At 48.0% G+C, this 25,886-nt stretch overlaps 2 protein-coding genes across 2 annotated transcripts; both read right to left on the reverse strand.

Moving 5' to 3' along the window:
• Positions 1-8,935: 8,935 nt before the first annotated feature.
• Positions 8,936-12,278, reverse strand: LOC136475938 (uncharacterized). Its single transcript, XM_066473596.1, has 2 exons — positions 11,756-12,278; positions 8,936-10,122 (listed from the first exon to the last, which is right to left on the reverse strand). The coding sequence occupies exons 1-2, from the start codon at positions 11,762-11,764 to the stop codon at positions 9,061-9,063; spliced, it is 1,071 nt and encodes a 356-aa protein (XP_066329693.1). The 5' UTR covers positions 11,765-12,278; the 3' UTR covers positions 8,936-9,060.
• A 4,834-nt stretch (positions 12,279-17,112) lies between these two features.
• LOC136475939 (ethylene-responsive transcription factor 3-like) lies at positions 17,113-18,315 on the reverse strand. Its single transcript, XM_066473597.1, has one exon. It carries the CDS (start codon positions 18,075-18,077, stop codon positions 17,421-17,423), a length of 657 nt encoding a protein of 218 aa, XP_066329694.1. The 5' UTR covers positions 18,078-18,315; the 3' UTR covers positions 17,113-17,420.
• Positions 18,316-25,886: the final 7,571 nt, after the last annotated feature.

Raw genomic sequence — 25,886 nt, forward strand, 5'->3', positions numbered from 1 at the left:
CAAGGCTTATGAGGTGGGCTAGCTTGACACTTTTGCATAAAAGAGCTTATGAACATAGTAACCAATTTAAACTTAGCATCAAGCTTATCATCATTTACCTGTCCACTAGATTAGCACCTGTACTAGAGCACTCACTTATTAGGAGCAATCAATATTAACCATAGCAGGTATAATAAGGCTGTCATCATCATATCATCATTTCCGAACCATTAGGTTATTTAGTGTATCTACATTGGAGATAAGCCCGTCAAGTTCTCACTAACCGGGAGAGACGGCGACTCGAATCGAATTACAACTCAGCTGAGGGGGTATTCCTAACTCTCACCCTGGCATACTTAGCAAGGGTAGCCGTGGGTCACCTTTGGGACATCTCAGGAACCAAATTCGCGGGTTCGATCAGCGCCAGCACTCTCAGGGATTACCCTTCTGCCAGGACGATCAGGACTTTTAAATCACCTGCCCTTGGACTCACGCCTACGGCTCCCTTCCGAGGCGCACTTTATACTTATCGACTCCCGGCCTGAGGTGAGCTACTCGGCTTCGCGGTCGGTCATCGGGCCGGCCAACTAAGAGAGAGGCATGCGTTCAACATGAACAGGAAAGGCTCCAAGATCCAGTCCTTAATCGACACAGACGGAGTCACTGCAAACCGGCAAGCCTCCGTCCGGTCTTCATTTCAAATTAAGACTGGTTCTTTTCCACGATAGCAAATATAGCCAACCGTGCCACATGTATCATCCTATATCTCGCAGGTGACAGGAAATCACCCGACTTCTACCGCGTTTAAGCAGGGCTAAGCACTACTCGAGCCTGAGCTACATAGGATTCAGGGTAACAATATCTGGACAAGGAATGGGTAACCAATGCAGCAAGTGTTTTCATCCAACGCCTAAACTTAATGCAACAATATATATGTAACAATAATATTGTAACTGCATTTCGAAAATTAGGAGGCTTAATATGCTCCGGGGCTTGCCTGGGATCCGACACAAGTCAGTGTTAGGTAGACGACACTCGCTAAGTGAGCATCTCCCGTTCTAGCACTTGTCCAGTCCTTCCACCTTCAGGATAGGTCCACCATACACCGTCATCTATCTCCACATCATGCGCCCCACGTCCACGTGCTGTACCTAGCGTACCTAGGATGAGATGCATAGATGCAGATGCATGAACATAAAGAATACACATGAAGGAATGCAACAAGCATACTAAACAAGCATATGTTACACTATACACACATAAGCATGTCATACAACCAGCTAGCTATACATGATCAAGTACTTCACAATTTAGCAAAACATTTTAGGCATGCTACCTTAACTCTAGGTGTCCAAGATAACCATTTGCAATCATACAAACAAGAGCAAGTAGAAGCAAACAATTCTAGATACAAGCAGATTTAGACAGCAGCAAACAGTCACTTGTTTCAAACATAACTTAAGCTACAAACATCCCACAAGGATGATCTAAGACTTTATGAAAATCCATAGAAATTGTATACCATATTGATGTTTACATCAAAAGCTAATTACAAAGTTAAACAGGTCAAACATGTAGATGTTTCAGACCTATCCAGACATGGACATAAAACTGATTGCAACTTCAGAGAAGCATAACTGTAGTTACACAAATCCAAATGACTTGCAAGAAGACATTTTGAAAAGCTTATGAAATTATCTACATTTCATACATAACCATCACAGCATGATTCCCAAGTTAAGTAGGTTGAAATTATACCTTTACAGAACTGGTTCATACAAAACAGAGAGCAACAAATCCTGTACTCTAACTTTAAACCATTGTAACTCTTAAACTACTTGGCCAAATGACACCAAATTTTAATAGCAGCTAGATACATGAATTATCTACAACTTTTGTATTAACAAGTTTCACAACAAAGCACATTATCATGAAGAACTTTGCTAAGTTCTCAGATCTGTCCATAAACCACATCGGCAAGAAAATAATTATTAACTTATATTGCAAACACATAATTAGGCTAAACCAACTTTACCAACATTTCACACATGACTAAAGAACACCATAAAACCTAGTGTCCATGACCTAATAAATTCTTTTAATACATTTCTTAATTTATTTTAGATAACAAGGTGCCTTAATGAACATATACCAAAAGTATATAATAAATTCTACAAAAATTACAGTGGCTCACATATCCTCTCAATAGTCTACTGTACAAATTTCACTCTATTTGAATATGTATAGCAACCTCTATGAAAAAGACAAGCTACTAAAACAAGAAATCATGTGAGAGCAAGATAAACTAATAACTCACTCATACTTCATCCAATACTCATGAAATTTTTACCACACATCAACTATCATATGAGTAGCATGCCACAAAAATTTCACTTCATTTGGAGCCCTAGATCTACAGTTATAAAAAAAACAAATACCACTAGCATTACAAACCTAGCTGCATAAATATATTTTTACAGCTAAAACTTTAAAGTAAAACATGTAATATTATAGATCTAGTTCATAGAGAATTTCACAAGGATTCCAAAAAGTCTACATTTACTATTTTACGAATTTTCTACGATTTACTATGAATTTCCAAAGATTCAGCAATTTACTGCAATTAGGTCCTTATCGGCACTATTCATCTGAGTCTACAGGTTCACAGAAAGGCCCCTCCCAAAACTTGAATTCGAAGGCAAGGTCCCTGCTCGCGAACTGGAACAGAGGACGTCGGAGAATCGGTCGGTGGCGGCCGGAGAAGGGCCGGCGGTGGCAGGGGAATGGTGGGGAGGCACCAGGAGGTTGGTGCGCACTTGTAGGTGGCCGCAGCTTGCTCCGCGGAGGCCCAGCGTGGCCTGGCCACGTGAGCCAGCGATAGCCATGGCAGCCTCTCCGGCGGCAGCGGCTGCGGGGTTGGCTGGCGGTCCGTCGGCGACGAGGAGTGGCGGCGCAGCACGCGTGGGCTCATGCGCATCGGTGCATGGCTTCGTCAGGGCCCGCGGTGGCCTGCAGTGGCCCGGCCACGTACAGCCGTTGACATGCAGCGGCGGCGACGAACTGTGTAGTGGGCGCGAGCTCAGGGACTTGTCCGGCTGGCTGCGAAGGAAAGCAGTGGCTGTGCCGGGGCCTGGCTCGGCCAGCAGCGGTGTGGCTGCACGGCTGCAGCCTGGCGCGAGCAGCAGCGGGAGCTCGAGCTTCGCTCGGCGGCAATGGCGGCCATGGCCATGGCATGGCACCCACGGCAGCAGAGTGGGGGAGGGCGAGTGCGCGCGCGAGGAAGGAGGAGTGGGGAGGCTCGGGCGTCCGCTTTGGAGGGGCAGGGGCGCGGCAGAGCGGCAGACCACGCGGCGGCAGCGCTCGGCAATGGTGGGGCGTGAGCGCGCGCATGGTCGCCACGAGCAGGCCACGCGGCGTCCTTTGAGGCGTTTCCGCGAACACTTGGCGGGCGACGGAGTGGCCGGCGTGGAGCGTGAGTTTGGGCTAGCTACGGGCCGATTTGGTTCATGGGCCCAAAACAAAGTTTGTTCACCTCGACATGCTCTACGTTTCTTATTTAAGGTGCCCAGCCATTTGAGCTTTGTAACAGCGGATAATTAAGCTCCAAGATGATAGTGTTAATATGTTAACAGCGATCACGGAAACTCGCTTTCGGAGGTCGAAACTCGATCAAACTTAGTGCAACTTTTTGCATTCTCTTCTCCATAACATAACCTTGAACTTTTATTTTTAGACTAACTCAAGTTGCTTAGCAAAATTTGGAGAACGCGGAATGTCAACGTCGATGTCGGTGAAATCCGGACTGCAAACACGGTCGGGTTGATTTCAGCTTTTTCTCTTATACTTTGAGCACTGTTTTGATCTATTTCAAAGCTAAATCATGACTTGGTCCTTTAACAAAGTTTGTTATACTCAAACTTTTCTTCAACTTTCATTTTTGGTCAAACCTCATATCTGGTCCAGAAGTCAACTTTATTTCTCGGTCAACGCAAAGTCCTTTCTGCTACAAAATATAGGGTTGCCATTATTTTCGGACATTTTCTCCACCTTCGCTCAACACGAACCATTCATAACTTTTGTTGTAGAGTTCAATTAGAGTTGTTTGAGCAAGGTACCAAGGTTTGGTTGGCTTCATAGGTTTCCATCCACTTGATAAAGCAATTCATGCAAAGATATGACTTATCATTTCATGTGACTTTTTAATTCCAAACTTCATGAAACTTTTCCACGGGTCTAGATGGATGCATGTGGATGTAATGTACATGGAAGAAGCATGTTTAGCATTACTCTTGCATAATCTTAATAAGGGTCCATATGTAAGCATTTGTGCGTGGCCCAAGTTTAAGTTGGAGCTCCATCATGTAGATTTGATCTTTACACCTTGATTACCACTTGACATGTCATGTTTGAGCTCAAACCCATTGCCTAACTGGTGATAAACACCTGGGGTGTTACAGAAGTGTGCCACGCCAACATCTCCGACTTGACTTCCTTTGCTTACGTAGGTACCTTAGCCATTAGTTCATGTATATACATGTTTTGATCCCATTCGGTTGAGATACGGGTTCTTCATCGGTTGCAAGAAAATTTATTGAATAGTAGGTACATCTTGATCGCCAAGCTTCATTTAGTCGCTTGCTTGCCCTTTAGGTCTGTGACGCACCTGCTTGAGTTGGGCCTCACATTCAGGTGATGAGGTACCCCGAGTCCATATAACTGACACCTAGTCGAAAGGAGCTCGGCAGAGGGTGGCGAGCACAACCCAGGATGGATCTCGGCGAGAGGGAGCTCGGGCAAGGATGAAACCAGTGGGGGAGCCAACCTAGCGAGAAAGAGAGGATTGCTAGTGAGGAGGTGAGCCCAAAGGTACCTCATCCCGCCCAGGCGCATTGACAATGAAGCAGCTGTAGTGGGAGCACCTAGATGCATCGGTAGCGAGAGCAACTAGCGCTGCAATTTGGGATGAGGAAGGAGGAGGAGGTGCAACAACAGCGGGAGCAAGCCAGGATCACCACGGGGATGGAGAAGGGCGAGGGGAAGCAGCAGCGGAAGGGGAGAGAGGAATTGAGGGAGCGGATGAAGCGTCGGGGGGAGGGGAACCGGTGGCTAGGAACGGGAGAGGAGCATTGGGGCTAGGGTGACGCCGTGATGCACTATATATTTTCACGCTTTGGGTTTGGGCTGAAAAACTTCTATTGGGCTTCTTTTAGCCTGCTTTCTTGAGGCCTTACGGATATTGAGGATGGGGAGCTAGCGCGGATGGGCTGCGGTGGCACGTAGTTCGGCATTGTAGCAGACAACGGCCGTAGATGGTGAGGAGGCTAGCGCGATCGCCTGTAAGAGCAACTCTAACAGTTTGCATCACTTGGCAAATCTATAGTTTTGCCGAGTCTCAAAACCAAATGCCAAGTGAAAAAAGAGGCCTTCTCCAATAGTTTGCTATTTGGGCTTGGCAAATTGAAAATTGGTGGCCCACATGTCTTAATTTTTTGCGGGGTCGGTGCTGGGGCGACGCCCCTTCATCTCGCGCGAAGGAGATCGCGCGGCGCGTCCGTCCATCTTCGACGCGTGTACAGGGCCGCGGCGCCAATCTCCTCCCTCTGCCGCCGCCCGTTCTTCGTCCCTCTGCCGCCGCCCATCTCTTCCTCCCTCTGCCGTCGTGTAGAATGAAAGGGCGAAAGGAAGTCCAAAGTAAGTCGCGTAGAAGTCGAAGGAAAAGAATCGCAGAAGTTGCCTACTCGCGTTGCATTGGGATCCCCGGGAACATCGAGTGCCTCGACGGGGAAGGACTCGCGTGTGCACCGGTGTAGATCGATGTTGCCTAGCTGATACCTAGCGTGCACCTGCAGATCGATCTACGGTGCTTGATCGGGATAACAAAAAAGTGCAGCTCATCAGACCTAGCTGATCGGATCCTAGCAATACCCTAGCAGCCGCCGACAGCCAACGATAATAAAGATCGATGAAACGAGATCGAGGGAAGAACCTACCTTCTCTGCTCGCGTTGATCCTTGTCTCCTCGCGACAGCATCCGTCGGCGATCCGGCCGTCTCCTCCAACTCGCGACGAAGAAGGGCGCCGGCGGTCCGTCTACTACTCCTCGCGACGCTGCCACGCGAGATAAAGGAAGCCGCGCCTGGCTGTTCGCGCGCGCGGGAAAGGAAAGGCGGGACTGCTTCGCGCGCATAGGACAAGCAGCGGCGTCGCCCGAATTCGCGATGGCAAGCGACCGAAGCAGGCGTAAATATGCGCGTGGAAGGGCCTAGGATGCCAAGTTCCCCAAAATGCCAACTACTTTTGCCAACTTGTTGGAGGCTCATTTTTTGTTTTTGGCAAAAATCCTAGGATGCCAAGTCCTTTTAGCAAACTGTTGGAGTTGCTCTAACGAACCTAGCCTCGACGACATACAACAAGGGACGGGGGAGAGATGGACAGATAGACACTACTACAGAAATGAGCTTTAGTCCCGGTTGGGAACTAGCTCTACTCCCGGTTTCCCAACCGGGACTAGCAATCCGGGGCTAAAGGTGTTGTTCTTTAGTCCCGGTTTGCCACAATCGGGACTAAAGATCCTCCCTGCTTTAAAAAAAATAATACCTCCCACCGCTGCGCCCTGTGAGATTCGAACCAAAGACCTCATGCACTGCCTCGCGTGTAGCTTACCACCCCACCTACACAACACATCTAACGATGGATGGGATGCTTTCCTTTTGAACTAACATATCCGGGGACCTTTAGTCCCGGTTGGTGTTACCAACCGGGACTAAAGGGTCCTTTAGTCCGGGTTGGTGTTACCAACCGGGACTAAAGGGTCTACCTTTAGTCTGGGTTGGTATTACCAACCGGGACTAAAGGTTGGAGGACTTTTAGTCCCGGTTTAGCCGTTGGGCAGGGACCTTTAGTTTCGGTTGGAGACACCAACCGGAACTAAAGGCCTTCTAGTCCCGGGGGCAAAAAAATGCCGAGGCTAATGCTAAATTGGGACATCCGTTCTAAAGTCTGTTCTCTAGTAGTGAGAGGATCATTGGAATTGACCCGGGTGTGTCCAGGAGTGAGAGTTTTGATAGTCTGGGACCCGGATGACATATTAAAATAGATCCAAGGACCATACTGAGACCCGATAAAACTATAGTGAGACCCGAACATACATTGTTTAGGTATTTGGATGAAAGTTTTGCAAGTTTGGAGACCAAAATGACATAGCGGTACAAGTTGAAGGACCGATAGTGCACTTTACTCTATGTTTAACTAGCAGAGGTAACCCATCCTTTTAAACACCTATATATGTATCATTACATAAGAGACAGGAAGGGATGATTTATATTGTATTTAAGAAGACCGTTGCATCATGGCTGGATCGGAGCGCGAGCAACACCAACAATATCAGAGGAGCATGCGGTAAAGCACCAGCATTGAAACCAGTAACATTCGCCGTGCACGTTCTCGGAGCTTTCTTCTTGGCATATATTATCGCAATCGACATTGTTGTCAAGGGTCCAGCACAATCCGTGATAATTGCCGCTAAGGTGCTGCGTGTATGCAGGCATTGAACATACTAGCACATGCAAGAATGTGGTTAATTAGCCCAAAGATTAATCAAAACAACATATTAAGGTGCATACACTAGCCAATTCAGCGCCAAAACTTAAGCTGTTAGGAGAGACACTTATATTTCCAACAGTTGATATATGTGCACTTACATACCGGCGGCCACGATGACAATTAGGAGCACGGCTGCAGAGAGATTCTTTCCTGAATGCGCCATTGGTTGTTGTTTTTTTCTTTTGTGGAAGTTTTTGTACGTTGAAGAAAAGAATGAGCGAGCAGGTTGATGGACGATCGAGTGAGGAGAAGCCCGACAATATATATATATATAAATCACATGCCTAGTGTGTTCCACCGTAGAAGCATGAACATACGATCCTATATGCCTAGTGTGTTCCACCGGAAGCATGAACATACGATCCTATCCCCTAGTGTTTTCCAACAGAAGCTGGCCGGCCGGTCGCAAAGCTGGGCCTGCACTGGCCATGGTGCAAGGCGCTGGCTGCCTCGTCACCAATGCGCCAAAGGTTGAAGCTGGAGACATATTTGAATGCCGGAGGAGGAGGCAGCGCCAAAAGCCCAGTAGTTCTACTACTGCCAGTGGACTGAAGCAACACTAGCGGGCCATAAGCGGCAAACAGGGGGCTGCAAGCGGACATCACAATCTGTAGATTGTTTGCTTGGGCCAGCAAGCGAAAAACACGTCTGAGTTACCCAGAACGTGCTTCTCCTCATACGATGGCAAATCGGCAAAATCGGCAAGTGCCAACACCTCCATCTTACCGTCTCCGATACATCCAGCGGAATCAGAGGTGGAACTCCAGCGCGGGATGTTGGGCCGGAAGAACAGGTCACAATCACAGGGGATGCGGGCTGGCACGGTCCAAGAGTTCATTATGAGCTGTGTTTGTTGATGGACTCCGTAACCTCATCTACAGCTTGTTTCGTATAGGTCCGCTTTTTTTTTAACTATAATAATAATACCAAGAAAAATACATCTACTAGGAGTATTTGGCGCGGGATGTTGGGCCGGAAGAATGAGCGAGGAGATTGGTGGACAATCGGAGCGAGGAGAAGTCCGACGATATATTGTGAGAGAAAAATACCGTTCCGACTAAAAAAACAAACTGAAAAAGACAGAATTATAAAAGAAACCAACAGGGCCATAAATCACATGCCTAGTGTGTTCCACCGTCGAAGCATGAACATACGATCCTATCCTCTAGTGTTTTCCAACAGAAGCTGGGCCATGGTTCCAGGCGCTACATGTGTTTGCTAATGTGTTTGCTGATGGACTCAATATTATATATATAAATCACTCAAACACAGTTCATTATGAGCTATGTTTGCTGATGGACTCCGTAACCAACGCGCCAAAGGTTGCAGCTGGAGACAAATTTGAATGCCGGAGGAGGAGGAGGCAGCGCCAACATAATGAACAAAGAACGAACAAATCCTGAAGTAGTACAATACAATCACTGTCGAAGAACACGTATACGGCTGAGTGGTGGTAATTACCGTCGGTCGTCGGATCACTCACTCTCTGACCCTTGGGAACAGGCACCTGTACATCCTGGACATGAAGGACCTCTCGGCCTTCCTCTTCCCGTGTCGCCGCGCGCGTGGTGCCGCCGCCTCGTGGTCGGGCGACAGCAGCTTGGGCGGCGGCGCGGGGGCGGTCCTGCTGGCCTCCTCCCGGTGGCGCTTCACCTTCTCAAACTGCACCGTGAAGCCCTGCGCCGCCATCGCCGCGTTCTGCTCGTCCCACACGCCGAACCTCGGCACGGCCGACGGCTTGGGACGCCGCGGCAGCGGCGGCGGGGGCGGGTGATGGTGGCGCGGCGGCGACGCTGAGGCGGACGCTGCCCTCGGCGCACCGTGATGGTGGTGGTGATTGTGGTATTGGGCGCCGTGGCCGTGGCCGTGGCCGCTGCCGTGCGTCTGCGGCGGGAAGCTGCCGCCGTCGCTGTTACTGTTGCTGCTGGTGTACCTGGGCTGGTACGGCCTGGGCGGCGAGAACTTGCTGCCGCGGCTGCTGGCCTCGGATGCCGCGTTGCTGCCGTTGCTCCCGGTCCGGCGGTGGTACCCGTGCCCGGGGTGTGGGTGCGGCCGGTGGTGCGGCTGCGGCGCCGGCGCGTGGACGAGGCCGTTGCCGTGCGAGCTCGGCGGCCGTGACGGCACGCTCCTTGCGCTGAGATTCTCGTAATGCTCGTAGGGGTCGAAGTCGTAACCAGCAGCAGGCGCGTGGCCGTGCGAGCTCGGCGGGCGGGAAGCCACGTTCCTGCTGCTGAGACTGTCGTAGTGCTCGTACGGGTCCAAGTCGTAGCCGGCACCGGCCACTACCGGCGGCGGCGCCCTGGCTGCGGCGGCGGGCTGGCCGTGGCCGTGCGAGCTCGGCTGGCGTGACGGCACCTTCCTGCTCAGGCTCTCGTAGTGCTCGTACGGGTCGAAGTCGTAGCCTCCGCCGCCGCCGGTGGCGGAAGGCTTGGGAGCGGGCGCCGGCGGTGCCTTGTTGTCTCGCACCTTCTCGAAGAAGACGGTGTAGCCGACGTTCTCGGCGTCCCAGGAGCCGAACTTGGGCACCACGGCGTGCCCGGCCTGCATTCAATCATGCACGAGTCTCAGTGAACAGTTGCTGCGAACTGCGGATGGCGAAAAATTTTGCAAAATGACACTGTAGCACTTTTCGTTGTTATTTGGCAATTAGTGTCCAATCATAATCTAATTAGGATTAAAAGATTTGTCTCGTAAATTTCGTCTAAACTGTGTAATTAATTTTATTTTTTATTTATATTTAATGCTTCATGCATGCGTCCAAAGATTCGATGTGACGGGAAATCTTGAAAAATTTTGCAAAATTTGCTGGAACGACCTACGGTTAAGTAACACACAATCTTCGATGCCGTCACAGTTTTTTAATCTACGAATTTAAATTAAAAAAAACAAAGAAGTCTGGCTACGTGAAAATGAAAGTTGTACTACGGAGTACGTGTTAACCAACTACCGCTACTAGCAGCATTTGCCTTGAACTCCAAGAGAAAAGCACACGACAGGGTAGCCGCCCGCTTGGACAGCTACCTGCAGCTTGACACCAAATCATACATGCGTGCGAGCAGTGGCACGTCAAAGAAACAGGTACAGCTAGTAGGATCAGTACTAATCAGGTTCGTGCATCGCAAATCTGAATCGTGCATCGCAAATCTGAATCGTGCATCCCGTAGCTGAGACTGAAAGCCTCGAAGGGCACCGTACGTAGGCTAAACTAAACTCATCCATCCGGACCGGATGCACGCACTCCACTCCACTCCACTCGTGTCAATGCAACCATCGTCGGTAACGATGGCAGACGGATCCATCGTGCCAAGTCGCCTTCCCGTGTGATCGAGGAGCCGCCGCCGCCTCGACGTCTGGCGCGTACGTACTCCTCGTCGCTGCTCGCTGCTTTCCGTCCGTTTCCTGTGTGCTGGAGCTTGACCTCACTCCACCAACGGCAGCGGGCTTGGAGTCCCGGCACATGGGTGGGTGCCCCACGCGAGCGGCGAGCCGTCCAATCCAATGCAAGCACGGGATCACACGCCATGTGCCGGCGGCGCCGCCTGGGAAAGTCAGGAGCGGCGCCCTGAATTTGGATGCGTCCAAGCCAACAGCCATGCTGTTTTATTTTAGACTAACAGTAGGTAGGTGACATGGTATTGGCTGATAGCCAACAGCCATGCTCTTTACGCCTTGCTGAATAAAATGATCCTGGTGACTGCGCAAGTGAGCAGTGACCACCACCAAACCGATGCCCCGCGCTAATTCTAGAGTGTATGATTCTCTTGTCTCAAAAAAAAAAAAGAATTCTGAATTGTGTGATGGCGCCGTCGCGGTTGGGGGAAGGTGGCAATCATCATTAACAACAACATGGGGGCACATGGGCAGGGTTCTGGGATGATGGAGCCATATATGATATGATCCCAATGTGATCATCATGCAGCGTAGCACACAGTACTCCTACTAGCTTCGTTGTAGTAGTAATAAAAACACATTTACGACACGTATGAATAATGAATCTACAGCAGCCATGCATGGAGATGGAGTACTGCTAGTAATGAAGCAGATGGCATTAAACACGCGTGATCGCCGATGCCAGCCGGAGCAACCGTCCAAGTGCCATCATTTTGGTGGATGCAGGGATAAGCAAACGGTGCCACCCATGCGTAATCTATGGCCTATGGCAAATGTTACTTACAGCAGCCATGTTGTCGTTGTTGCGTGCGCGCGCGCCTGGAGAAGGATTGGCCGCCAGAGAGGACGACGACGACGGACCGACGGACGAGGCCGGCCGGACCCTGCTGGTTGTTCGTTCCTGCACCACCTCCGGTCCTCCTCCTCCTGACCTCCTCTCCGTGCGCCGCTCCCAGACGAGAACGCACGCGGCGGGCGGGCCGGCCGGAGGAAGGAGAAGGCGGGGGTGTGACGACGATGGATGTCCAGGGCAGGGCAGCGGTCGGAGTCTGCCGAGGAGACGCCTTTATGGTTGGGTTTGTTGGTTGCGTTGCGCAGCTGGGAGGAGAGCTATCGACAACTGAGCAGCCCTCCCTAATTAGAGGCGCCCCAGCCGGCCAACCGGCCGCCGGAGCAGCCAGCCACGCACGGGCCCCAGCTAGCAGCAACCTTCGTAACTGCGGGTCTGCGGCGTTGCGGAACAGCGTGGCAGCGCGTCGCTGTATCTGTCTGTATGCGCGGATCGGAGAGACGACGCGGAAGGAGAGGAGAGGAGACAGCTCAGGGCCTTAACACCTCCTCGCCTGCCCTGCCTACAGTACCTACCGAGGATGGACAGTGGTTGGCTGCTGCCCCGTCGTATCCTTGCTTTCAGTTGCTCTCTCGTGGTCGTGGCAGCTGGCCCTGGCCTTGCCCGCCTCCGCCCTTGACCTCCCTGCTCCCTTAACCTACGCCCATCACATATACTCGGGGGTCCGGTTTTCGTACATGCGGTGTGAACATTGAATGGGCTTCCTGATTGCTGATCCAATAAGCAAGCGTCTGCGATCTTTCATTTCAAAATGGAATTCCGTACATCCCAACTCATCAAATCTGGTAACTTTCAACCCAACGGGTGTTTGGTTCGAGTTACTAAACTTTAGTAGCTACTAAACGGTTTAGTCATTTTTAGTAACTCCAGAGTTACTAGAGATGACTAAAATCTTTTTAATAGCTTTTAGTCATAGCGTTTGGCTAAAAAATTACTAAAATGACTAAAAGCTACTAAATTTAGTAGTTACTAGACGAACCAAGCATGCCCTTATATGGCATCTTCCTGGAACACAAGTTGGCGGCAATCTCGATTTCTTCAGCATGTTCGGTTGGCTGGTTCGTATCGTTGCTGGTTCGTGAAGAAATACTGCTGGCTGGTTTGTGTGAGAGAAAAATACTGTTCCGTCTAAAAATTTACGATCGTTTACGACGAGCCACAGCCAAACGAACAAGCTGCTTGAGGCTCCCGGGTGTCAGAGTGTGATGGGTTGGAGAGCACGTACGCAGCACACAGCAAAACCATCGGATCAAGAACAGGGACGACTACCAGTAGATGTATTACTGGCGTCCTTGTATAGCAAGCAACCACTTGCACGCTTCTTCGGTTTCTGTCACCGCAAATTGCTAAATGCAGCGCGCATACAGACCCACCCACATCCTTGTCAGCTGCAGAGCGAACAGGATCTGGGTGCGTCCGCATCCACCGCCGCGGACCATGGCACATGGGGCGGAGACGGGAGACGCTCTCGCTTGCCCTTGTTGCCTGCCCCTGCCCCCCTGCATGTTGATCGGCAGACATCAGGCCGCAAGATCTGCCGCAGCTGAAACAAAGGAACAGAGAAATGGTTTAGTCAGTCACCTAATCACCACCAGGTCATGGTCATCAATGATTGATAGCTCAAATAAAATGAAGCAAGGCTAATTGATTACTACCAGCTAGTGTCCACATAACCATGGGAAACAAGGTGCGGTGGTGCAGGCAAAATTTCCGGAATCTTTGGCAACCAGTAGCCTTTAGCGCCATAATAGCTAGTTTGGTCTGATATAGGAGTAAGTACTAATGATAATGATGCGGCATCATTCATCCACCACGATCTGCCATCAGTTCTTTTTCTATTTACTATTTCTGTTGTATATATAGCTAATAATAAGTAACAAATAGGAGTACTACAAATGCACTTGCACATAACAAAGAAAGGGAAAACAGAAACAGAGCGCACTGTATCTGACAAACATAGATGGCCCAGCATAAGATGGTCACCAGGATGGCCATTAGCTCCCTGAAAATTCAGGCTACCGCAAACCACGGATAATAGATATTTTTGCAGTGCTGAATCGATAATAGAGTATTTTTGCAGTGCTGAATCGTAACCCCATACAAGTGGACAACTAAGTTGTTGGGCCTACTGGAACAAGTGGCAAATCAAAATAATGCCCAAACAGATTTTGATGGGGAAAGGATCAAACTACATGTCAGAGAGTGGAACAGACAAACACAAAGTATATTTGCGTTTGACAAAATCCTGAGCTAACAAGCAAAACTAGCTCATAATTGAAAAGGTAAAACAGAAACAAATAAATATTACCAACAAACTATCTATATTATAAAAAATAAGATATATTATGATGAAATCACAGGTCAAAGAAATAAACAAATTCAATAAGAGTAATGATTTGTAGGAAAGACAAATCTGGTCCGTTCATGAAAGCACAGCTAAGACCAGACATGGCAAAATAGATTTCATGACCATCTACATTGAACTTACAAATCACCGAGATAACCATCTGGATCAACAGTGGAAGCAAAACACCAACAGCGACATAAAAAAGGGTACGAGCCATTAAATTACTGTAAGACATGAGAAAAGAAATAAAATAAACGACTAGTCATTAGTCATTACAATATGATTGCATCATTATTCAGAAAAAGAAACTCAAGTTACTGAGATAACCATCTAGATCAACAGCAGAAGCAAGACACCAACACCATAAAAAAAACAGCATGTACCATTAAATTACCTTTAAGACATTATATTTTAACAAGAAAAGAAATAATATTAACGAGTAGTGATTAGTCACTAAAATACGACTGCATCATTATTCAGGAAAAATCAACTGCATAGTACAATTCTTATCAAAGTATTGAATACTTTTCAATAAATCAATAAATAATCATAACTTATCTTACAAAATTCTTCAGCCCTTCAATAGTAATGAGGTAATTTTTACATTGTCTTTGCACCTTCACTCTGGATATTAACAAGGAGAAACTGCTTTAAAGTGACAACATAGCCCCTTGTTTTAAGACTCAACAAACGAGTGCCTCTGACAAACAAGTTCCATGGTATTCTTGTACCTACACTCTTTTCAACGATTGGCACTCTGCCCCCAGCAAATCAGCAGAGGACACTGCAATTTACAGTCTGATCACATGAGGGCACCGTCATGGTGTGTTTAGGGCAGGGGCTCCAAAAGTCATTGTCAACCAGTATGCTAGCAGAAGCTGCCAGAAAAAATGTCATAGTAATAATTATTTAAGATTCTCAAAAGAAAAAAAAAAGTTTATCTTTAGTATATTATTTCAATGAGTAAAATATTCATAAATGGCACGAAAATTACACAAATAGAGAAAGAAAAAGGTGATTCTAAGAAGAGATGCTAAACTTAAGAAAGTCCATTCTCCAAACAACCTGAACCTGGGTGTACATTACTATAGTCTTAACCACCATCACTATCACTATCCAATAGAACATTTAAGGAAACAATGCCATATTCCCTTGCCTTCAATACAACTAGGCAGCCTTTGTCATATTATCATATGTTATTCTCACATTCCATATTTATTCTACACTTCACTCAACCCAGAGTCAGTGCAGTCATCAAGAAGCTGTAGTCATGTGCTGACAGCTAACAATATATAACCTTGGTACTGTTGGTCGAAGTGGAAATGGTTTGATTGAATGCATTCTAGGTTTATACTTACTCTTCATTGGTTCAATTCATCATGCTAAGGTCCACTGGCCGAATACTACCAGGATTACTGGGTCAACAATAGGACAGTTTTGCTTGCCATAGTGATAGCCAGAGCATGCCTTCTAGGAGACGCCTAAATCCAAATTTCACATAAACGAAGATACTACAGGGTTAATAATACTGCCTCTTATCCAAATTAGAGGCCACTTTTGCTTTGTCTAGACTCTAGAGTTAAACTTCTCTAACTTTGATCATTCTTTTAATCTTTTTAGAAAATATATATTATAAAATCTACAAGTTCAAATAAATGCACTATCAAGACATATTTCATGGATAATTTAATGATACTCATTTGATTTTGTAGATGTTGGTGCATTTATTTATCTAAAAAAGTGGTCAAAGTTAGAGAAGTTTGACTTTACATAGCTAAAGTGCTTATAATTTTGGAACAGAGGGAAATATAAAGGAGACAGTGCAGTTTTGTTTTGTCCCAGTACAAGTGGAAATCAGACCAAGACAATATTACTACCTACTGAACACTACAAATGTTTGTGTATCAAGCAAGATTTAAGCCATATTTTTTGCTGAAAAGTTTCTTTTGTGTAGAAGAGGCAAGCGCTAAAAATCACTTCCAAGCAGAGGCTTTAGTCTTTGTGATTAAAATATCACTCCAAGCAAATATAATATTGCATGACAAGGTAACCAAGCAATATCTACAAGGGTCACAATATTTGTTCCTGCTTCAAAACCATAAGAGACAGAATATGAGTACCATTGTGGCACCATCCTCCGACGTACAAATGACAGAACAAATCTAACCTGAAATGTAAGAACATTTGTTAAATTCGTTAGTAAATATAAATAACAGACAGAAGAAACTGCCGAAAGATAATACCTTGCACTTTTTATGCTATGCCACCCCACTTGATGCTATTAGCATTGCTTTGATAGTTGTAGTAGTTGATCGATCCTGCGGATAACTTAGCATCTTGATGCTTTATATGAATGTGTCAGATGTGCCATGAGGCAGTAAAGCTGAAGTTACAGCACCAAGTAGAATCTTCTACTTTCAGCGTGACTTTTTATGTTTTCAGCTAATGCTTAATGCATAACCATATTCCAAATTATTTATGCAAACTGTTTTGGTTCCAGTTTCCAACAGACTAACTATCTGTAGCCAATGTTGTTTACAGCCTAAGAAATCAAAAGTTAGACACTAAATTTACTTTCAATGGCACAATTAGAAGCATCAACCTAAACAGAGAAAACAACATTTATTCTATTATGGGAAACTACTACAATGCATTATTAGTAGTAAATGACAAACTGAAATCATGGATCACTGTAAATGACAAGGTAGCAGCACAAGCACTAGGAATTTAGGATAGCATAGTAAATTTGTTCACGGTATTTGAGAATGGAAAAAATATATATAGAAGTAGAAATGTGGTTGAACTTCATTTGTTCAACACAACTTTGATCTCAACATTTTGGCCATTCCTTTTGAATGATTTTTTTTTTTCAGTTCATCAATCCCAAACAAGTGATACTTGAAGATTAAAAAGTAAAAACAAGAATGGAAAATGTAGCTAAAAATTCAAATAAGTTACTTTGTCTGTCTCTTTCCTCACAAGAGGAAGGAAGTAAAATGTTGCTATATTGCAGTACAACAGCTGCTGCAAGATTTGGCGATAATCCTCAATCGCCCGAAAACAAGCAGGCAAGCATGCAGATAAGTCGACCAGGATTCAGGCAAATAGTAATCATCATCAGATCAAGTAAACAACAACAACAACATCGTAGTGGAGGTAGAGTTCGTGTCGGCTACGAGAGAAGGGAAGAACCAAATATTTTTCTCCTTTTCCTCTTTCTCTAAGCAGTGGTTCGCTCAATTGAGCTCGACGTCACAGCCGCAGCGCCGTGAGCCTGAGCTCATCCTCCTCATCGGCGTAAAACCCGGCGCCGGCTCCGCAGCCGCCGCCGCCGGGGGGCAGGTTGAGGTCGAACGGGAGCGGGAACGGGCACGACAGAGAGGCGGCCGCGTCCGTGCAGTCGTCGTCCACGACCGAGGCCGAGGAGCCGCAGTCGCTGCGGCAATCGCCATCTGGGATCGGCGGCGGTGGAGGTCGCGGCGGGAGCACGGGCCGCGGCCGCGCGCCGCTGAAGGACTCCACGTTGGAGCTGAGGCTGCTGCAAGCCGGCCTGGCGATCGGCGGCGGCGTCGAGACGCCCGTGGCGGTGGGATATGCCGTGTACGGTGCTGCTGCGGCTGCGGCGGCGGCGGTGGGCATGTGGAGGTGATGGTGGTGGGCGGCGGCGGCTGCGGCGTGGAGCGGGAAGTTGGTCCTGGCCTTGGGCCCGCGAAGCATCCGCGCTGCGGCGTCGTAGGCGCGGGCGGCGTCCTCGGCGGAGTCGAATGTGCCGAGCCAGACGCGCGCCTTCTTCGCCGGGTCACGGATCTCCGCGGCGTACCGGCCCCACGGCCTCTTCCGCACCCCGCGGAACCGCGACTCCACGTCACCTTCGGCCTCCGCCGCCGCCACGCCGCCGCCGCGCCGCATGCCGCCGGATTAGCCGAGCGCGAGGGTGCGTGGTGCAGGAACGGGGATCGGAGGATCGGAATTGGAGGCGAGGATTTGGGAACCGGAGGAGGGAGGACGGAGGGGAGGAGGGGAAGGAGTTAATTGGAAGTTTGCGCTGCCACCGCCCACGACGCCCACCCCACCACCCCCCACCCGCTCGCGGCTCGCCTCCCACCACCACCATCCCTGCCCGTTGCCCGCCTTGACTTTTTCTTCTCAATCTTCTTTTCTTTTCTTTTCCTCTTCCCCCCCTTGACCCTTCTTCTTCTCTTTCCTTCACCTGTAGCTGTAGACATGTCTTTTTACGATTTAATTTAAATTGTTTTTTATAGCTTTGCTTTTCTTTCTTTTTGATTCGATGATGCAGCGCTTTTCCTTGCCGGTTGGCGCCGCCGGTTTACATCGGCTCCTTAGCGTTTGGGAGAGTTTGCAATGTGTAGACCATCTTTAAAATCTCCTTAAAATAAATTATTATAGCAAGTAAATAAGATTGATACATAACTCTATTTTTCAAATGTTCTTAAACATTATTAGTAGTGGAAGGAGAAATTTGCAACAATCGACTTACCCTATATTCGGTTTGTTCGACTTCTTTTTTCAGCCGGAATATTATTTTTCTCTCACAACAATTCAGCCAGAACAGTGTTTTCAGCCAGTTTCAGTTAAAATTCTGTCAACCGAACGGGGCCATAAATTCTAATATAAAAGGCTGGTGAAGCTTAGGCTTTGCGTCTACGGTGATGCGGAGTTGTTTTTAGTTTTTTTTTTAATATAAACTAGGAATGGGTAAAGCCATAATTTTTTTCTTTCATCCCACCTCTACCTCCTCCGCACACTGCACCTCAATGAGCCAGGTTAAACATGTCTAATGTCGATCCCTTTAATGCAATATAAGGTTTTGTTTGGCTATATATGTATTCACCTTAATCAAGGTAAATACATGTGTAGCCAAACAAACCCGAAAAGGTGTTTATGAGTAAGTTTAACTATCTTGTAGAAAATTCAACTATCTAAGATGTTTAGGTAAGTTTAATAACTGATTCCTGTAATCACCTTCTAACAGATTCAACCATCAAGAGCAAACTTAGTATCACCACAATAAGAATTGTTTTCTCGTTGAACACCTCTTCTCCATTATAGGAGTACATATATTAAGCATCATATCCTACATGTTCTGAGTTAGTAGTTGAACGTATCAAGGCTCTTAGTTCAGGTTTTGGTTATTGATGAACACAAGGACTACTACAGAAACATTGGTTTTGGCCCTCAGTGAAATGTCGATTGTGATAACCATGGTTATCACCAATGGTTTGAAACCGGTAGAAGTCATGGGTTGTCATCGTCGCTTAATCCGGTTGTGTGATGACGTCATGTCACCACCGGTTTGTTGATTTATTCGGAAGTGATAATCCTCTGACTGTAGCGCTTTGCGAAGTAGGTGATTAGCGTAGTGCTTTGCAAAGTGTTTAAGCTAGTTAGATCACCCAATTGGCGTTTTGCTCTAGGCTTAGTGACGGAATTACTATAGAGATAGCAAACACTTAGCAAAATCTTAGTTGCATATCTAGATAGATATCTTATATGTGTTTTGATAAGTAGTTTTCTTAGAGGCCATTAGTTTTTAAGTTGTCTAATTCACCTCACTCTCTTACGTGTCATGGCGGTCCTTCAGTTATTACTAGAGTTTTTTTTAGTTGTGGTAGATGGTGTTTTTCGTTGTTACCGCTTCAGAAGCTATTGTTTGCCTAGTCTAAGCCTTCCTCTTTAGCAATATGGTTGGTAAAGCTCTCTTGCTCGATAGTTTCAAAAGAACCATCGAACTAAGTAAAAATTAAAATTATAGACCATCCCATAAAACAAAGTAGTTTCTTCCCTCATCAGTCATCACCTTAGAAAATCCTTGGTATTCTTAACCATAATTTTTTTTTCAGTTATTAGAGCTACAAACAATGTTGTAGGGTACGGTGGGCATCATGAAACCCATTACCCATCAAATAAAGGGAGGACATACTGGTAGGTTCGTGCATCACATCATCATTTCCTTATGACACATTGGTCCCTTTAAGGTTTTAACATTCACTTAACTCGAAACAGAAGAGACACTGGGCCTGTTTGCTGGTTGGTTCCTGGACTGGCTGGTGCTGGTTTGTTTGGAGAGGAAAACACTGTTGGCTGGCTGGTTTGGGCTGGCTGAAACCAACAATCGAACAGGCTGACTGGCAATGCACGGCAAAGCCTATTGCTAACACCCACTAGGGAGCTAAACAAAGTACTCGTTCTTAGTGGCGAGTAAACAAAATAACTACTCGTGAACTCGGCTGAGCTGAACTTGGGCTTGTTTGGCTTATTTTTTCAGTCGGAGCAGTATTTTCCTTTTACAACATTCCAGCATGAACAGTGTTTCCCAGTATGAACAGTGAAAATTTCAGCTCAGCCGAACCAGCAGTAAGAATAGTTTAGTTGGTTCTTGGAACCAGTTTATTAGGATCCAAATTCTTAACTTCGTGAGTGATCATATTTTTCTAAATTCTAGTGACAGACATTAGGCGACTTAACTGCAAGATGTGTTTTGGATACTATTATTGGATACAGTAGCACGAAGTATCTTAGACGAGCTTAACTATTTCAGCAGTACTTTTCAGCGAACGAACAGTGTTTTCCTCCGACAACAAATCAGCATAAGCCAAAATTCAGTGAAACGAACATATGTACTGTAACAGTTGCAGGCTGCAGCTGGAGAGACCCAAAGCTTCCTATATACACTTGCATAGTCATCAATCGAGAGATGATAACATTTTCTTATCATCACTCATCAGTACTAGCGATATCCACGATTGCACCGCAGATTAAGTTAAGGCTGTTAAGCAATCACCGACCATACACACACAAAGCAGCACGATCTGCTCCTCCTTTAATCTCGCATTGCATGTACCGTTTCACTCTCACTTTTCCTCTTTGCTTCCTCCTTCCGCTTTCCTGTTTCTTCCCTCTGTTTTTTTTCCCTCTTCATTCATGTGGACTACTTCGTTCATGACTTCGTGGCCTCCACTCCACCCTCGCCAGCCCACGCTGTGGCGCTGTGCTGTGCTGTGCAGGCAGCCTGAGGGTGAGTGGGATGCCAGTCTGCCACTGCACATAGGAGGCCTAACTGCACACGGGGCTCCGTGAGCGTCTGGTCATGGTCGGCCTCTCCGCTTCTGCTTTGCTTCTGATGGTGGCTGAAACGAGTGCGGCCGGCGAGGTCGCGAAGAGACGTCGTCCGGCCGGTGGGTTGGGCAGGGAGAGGCGGCTCTGCTCGTTTCGCTTATAGGAGGAACTAGGCTTTGGTTAGCCAACCAACACCAAACAGAGCCCGCGCAGAGAGAGACCGATTTGTTTATTACGTACAGTGTCCATTGTGTTTAGTTCACGATTTTTTGAAATTTAGCTACTGTAGCATTTTAGTTTTTATTTGATAATTAGTGTTCAATCATGGATTAATTAGGTTCAAAACGTTCGTCTCGTAATTTTCAACCAAACTGTACAATTAGTTTTTTTCGTCTACATTTAATGCTCCATGCACGTATCGTAAGATTCGATGTGATGACTATTGTAGCACTCTTTGAAAAACTTTTTGGAACTGAGTGCTTCATTCATTCACGACGAATCCAGCGGCTGCCGCGCCATCGGCGGGTGGCGTGCGTGCAGGTGCAGGTGAGGTGCAGCGGCCTACGGCTACGGGTGCGTGGTGGCTTGGTGGGCGACTGGCGCGCCATGTGCGCTAGCTAGCGGCGCGCCGCTGTCCCGTTCCGTGTGGACAACTGGGCATCATCGTAAGCCGCGCGCGCGCACGATCCTGGGTGGCAATGGATGGCATCGTGCTCGCCTGCTCGTGCATGCATGCATGGGGCCCGACTCCTGACGCTGCCCCTGGGAGAGCAAGAGGAGGAAGAAGATGTGAGCCGCGGCAGAGGACACAGCCAGCCACAGAGGGCAGGCGCTCGATCGCCGCTCCGCTGACAACTCGCCGCGCTTCATGGCTTTTCTGTGCAGGCAATTTAATTGGATCACGCCAACCTGCAGTTGCACCCGTGGACCGTGGCGAGCTCTTGGAGTTTTTGATTTGATGATGAAGCGGTTCAGCCACAGTGGTCCAAGCCAGTAGCCACGCACCAGCAGATCAAAATCAATGGCAACCCAAACACGTCTAAGGAGTGTTTATTATAATGGCTATATACATCACACTGCGGGTGATTATCACCCACGATACAAATATGAGTGTTTGGTTTCCATGCTAAACTCCGGTCAGCTAAATCTAGTCTTATTTAGTCATTTTTTACCCAAACACTATGACTAAATGGGACTAAACCAGTCACCAGGATGTTACTAAATGGGACTAAACCTCACCATTTAGTTACTTTAGAGTCCAACACCCTAACTAAAAGGCCTCTTTTAGTCACCCGGACCAAACATCGAGTGACTCAAGTTTAGTTCATGGTTCAGCTACTAGTGTTTAGCAAGAGAAAACCAAACAGGGCCTAAGAATGTCTTGCAAAAAAAAAATACAAATATAAGAATGAAGGGTAAAATCATACCCATATTTTCTAACCTATGACTCATCGGGGTTCAGGTACTAAATAGAACATTCAATATACAAACCATATTTGCATTTGAATATTCAAATTCGAATAAATATGATGTCACATTGATTTAGATCTTATATTCGATACAGTTATCATTAACAATCAAATTTGAATCTGAGAAAAATATACCTATATTCGTATTTATAAGTATCCATCTGAATCTGACCTGTTTATCCCCCCTGCCTACAGTACTGCAGCATACTCCCTCCGTATAGGATTTAGAAGTCGTTTAGGATATGATTGTGCTTACCAAGGAGTGATTAATTATGAGGTATTTTCCCTGTTTGCTCTTATTAAATGCGTTTGCGGGTGTATTCCATACGAGAAACTTGTGTAGCTGAGATGGCTAGTGCATGGAACATGAGGTTGGCAAGCTGAGTTCGAAACTCGGCGGACACATATTTTTTGCTGTGGCGACCTCCTCCAGCTCCTGCGACTCCGGCGCGACGAGCTCCGGCTTGAACTCCATGGTTTGGAACGGCGGGAGTGGGAGGCGAGAGCTGATGAGCGGCGAGCGCGAGAGGCCAGCGGCGAGCGAACGAGCGCAAGCAGCGAGCAGATATTGACGTGGCGCGGGAGCCCGAGCACGGCGCGGGAGCCAGAGCGAGCTCATGCAGGGGCAGCGTTGTCCAAAACTTTGCTTCTATGCTAGAACGACTTCCTTTCCTCAACTTTGCTTCTGCGCTAGAACGACTTCTAAATCCTATACGCAGGGAGTATGTTCACCGTGATAAACTGATGACGTGAGTCAAAAACCAGGCCAGAAATTAAATATCTATTTTGCCCCTACTTATGTTGCGTATTTCTTTCTCCTCTGGCAAAACATAGAGTGTGTTTAGTTGTAGGAATTTGGATTTTGGTGCTACTGTAGCACGTTCGTTTTTATTTGGTAAATAGTGTTCAAACATGGACTAATTAGGCTCAAAACGTTCGTCTCGCAATTTCCCACCAAACTGTGCAATTAGTTTTTCTTTTCGTTTACATTTAATGCTCCATGCACGGGCCGCAAACATTCGATGTGACAGGTACTGTAGCAACTTTTTGAAAGTTATGGTGGAACTAAACAAGGGCATAGCATCCAACGCAACACGTCCATTCCTCTGTCCTAGAAGAAAAAAAAAAGTACTCATCTCGTTTCTCCGGAAGTTAAACATTTTTAATTTAAATGGATTTATAAAAAAACACGCATCAAAATTTATGTCTCCAAATAATTTTATTATAAAAATACATTTCGTTATTAATCTAATGATACTTATTACATATTATAAATTAATATTTAGTATTTTTTACATATATTTGGTTAAACTTAAAAAGCTCGAGTCTTTGAAAAATGATATGTGCATTATTTTAGACGTCATTAGTTTGCTGCCGAGAGAGACTTGGCTCGTATCCATGCTCTGCCCAGTTAGTCTTATCAGATACAACCGTCTTTGTTTGGTTCTCGCTTCTGTCCAGTCAAGCCACACGAAACGGTGTTCGGTTGTTCTTTCACCCTGCACGAATGCTCTCTCGTCCGGCACACCGCGCCCGTCTGCGCCGCACAACCACTACCATTCACGTACCCGTGGAACCAGGCTCGCTGCCTTTTTTACATCGCGTCGGACACGCTCGGTGCCTCGCCATCCGGTGGGGCAAATACAGGTTTTTACAGGTACACCATTAAAAAAGTTTATAATTACACATAAGTTATTAAAAAAATTGACCGCACATGAGTGCTATCATTCTGAACTTCTTTGCTCTCCAAGTCATTCCGTCAGTGTTCTGTTCGTTTTTCACCGTTACATGTGGACCCGGTCAGTATAAAGGTCCAAAATACTATTCTCTTGTCCTATCCTCTTACTTCTTTAGTCCACACCGCTCGCGCTCGCGTCCGACGCCGGCGGAGCTCGCACTCGTGCCCGGCAGAGCTCACGCTCGCGCTCGCACGCCGGGAACAGGAATGGGCTCGGCCTCGGCCACGGCACCGAACTCCCTGGCGATCTCCTCCCGCGCCGCGTCCACCCGCTCCCTGGCCTTGTCGTTCACCTCCTGGAGGATGCAGATGTAGGAGACGCGGCCGAAGGTGGTGTCCCGCTGCCGCGCCTTGGCCTCCTCGATGAGCGTCGCAACCGTCGCCGCGGCCACCCGCCGCTGCTCGGGGAGCTCGATGCGCTCCAGCATCTTGGACACGTTGCTGGCGTCGAAGACGCCGTACACGGCTACGAAGTCGTCCACCGTGAAGTAGGGCGTGAAGACGCAGCCCGACACACACCTGCGCCGCAGCGTCCTGCACGCCCCGCACGGCGCCCCCGCCCTCGCCACCGCCTGCTCTCGTCATCTGGCATCTCCTCCTCCACTCATGTCCGCGCCCGGCGGAGCTCGTGCTCGCGTCCGCGGCCGGCGGAGCTCGCGCTCCGCCGAGCGGCCGCCATCCCCTTCGTCAGCGGCGGCGGCGTCCACGCCCGGCCTCGCGCTCACACTCGTGGTCACCTATCCCCTCCGGCAGCGGCAGCGTCGTCCACGCCCGGCCTCGCGCTCGCAGCCGCCATCCCCTCCGGCAGCGGCGTCCTCGTCCACGCCCGGCTTCCCCTCATGCTTGCGGCCGGCAGAGCCCCACTCGGCGGAGCTCGCGGCCGCCATCCCCTCCGTCAGCGCTCGTGCTCGCGACCGTGGGCGTGCCCACCGCGCGCTCCGCGCCCGGGCGAGGTGCAGGCGCGCCTCCCGCGCCGTCGCGGCCAAGAAGAAGGATATGGCGGTGCTGCTGATGGTGGCCGCTCTGGCCGCGGCCATCCTCAAGGTGACCGCCTCGGCGCCGCTGCCCTCCGCGCGGCCGCCCAGCCTAGCCCCGGCTGCCGCGAGCGCGGGCGAGCTCCGCCCCGGCCGTCGCGGGCTCACGCGGGAGAGGTTGGCCCTAGCCAGCCGCCGCGGGCGAGCTTGGCCCCGGCTAGCCGCCGCGGGCACGGGCGCGGGCGAGCTCCGCCTCGGCCGTACGCACGAGAAGAGAGATCGAGTTTGAGAGAGAGAGAGAGAGTTTGAGAGAGAGGATATGGATGAGAGGGGTATTATGGAAGTTTTGACTGACCGGACCCACTTGTCAGGACTCCCAAACGGTGAAAAACGAATAGAACACCGACGGAATGGCTTGGAGAGCAAAGAAGTTCAGAACGATTGCACTCGTGTGCGGTCA

This window comes from Miscanthus floridulus, chromosome 8, assembly GCF_019320115.1.
Source record: "Miscanthus floridulus cultivar M001 chromosome 8, ASM1932011v1, whole genome shotgun sequence".
NCBI lineage: Eukaryota > Viridiplantae > Streptophyta > Magnoliopsida > Poales > Poaceae > Miscanthus > Miscanthus floridulus.

Coding starts and splice junctions, on each gene's coding strand:
- LOC136475939 (XM_066473597.1), bottom strand. CDS start 18,077: ATGCGGCGCGGCGGCGGCGTGGCGGCGGCGGAGGCCGAAGGTGACGTG.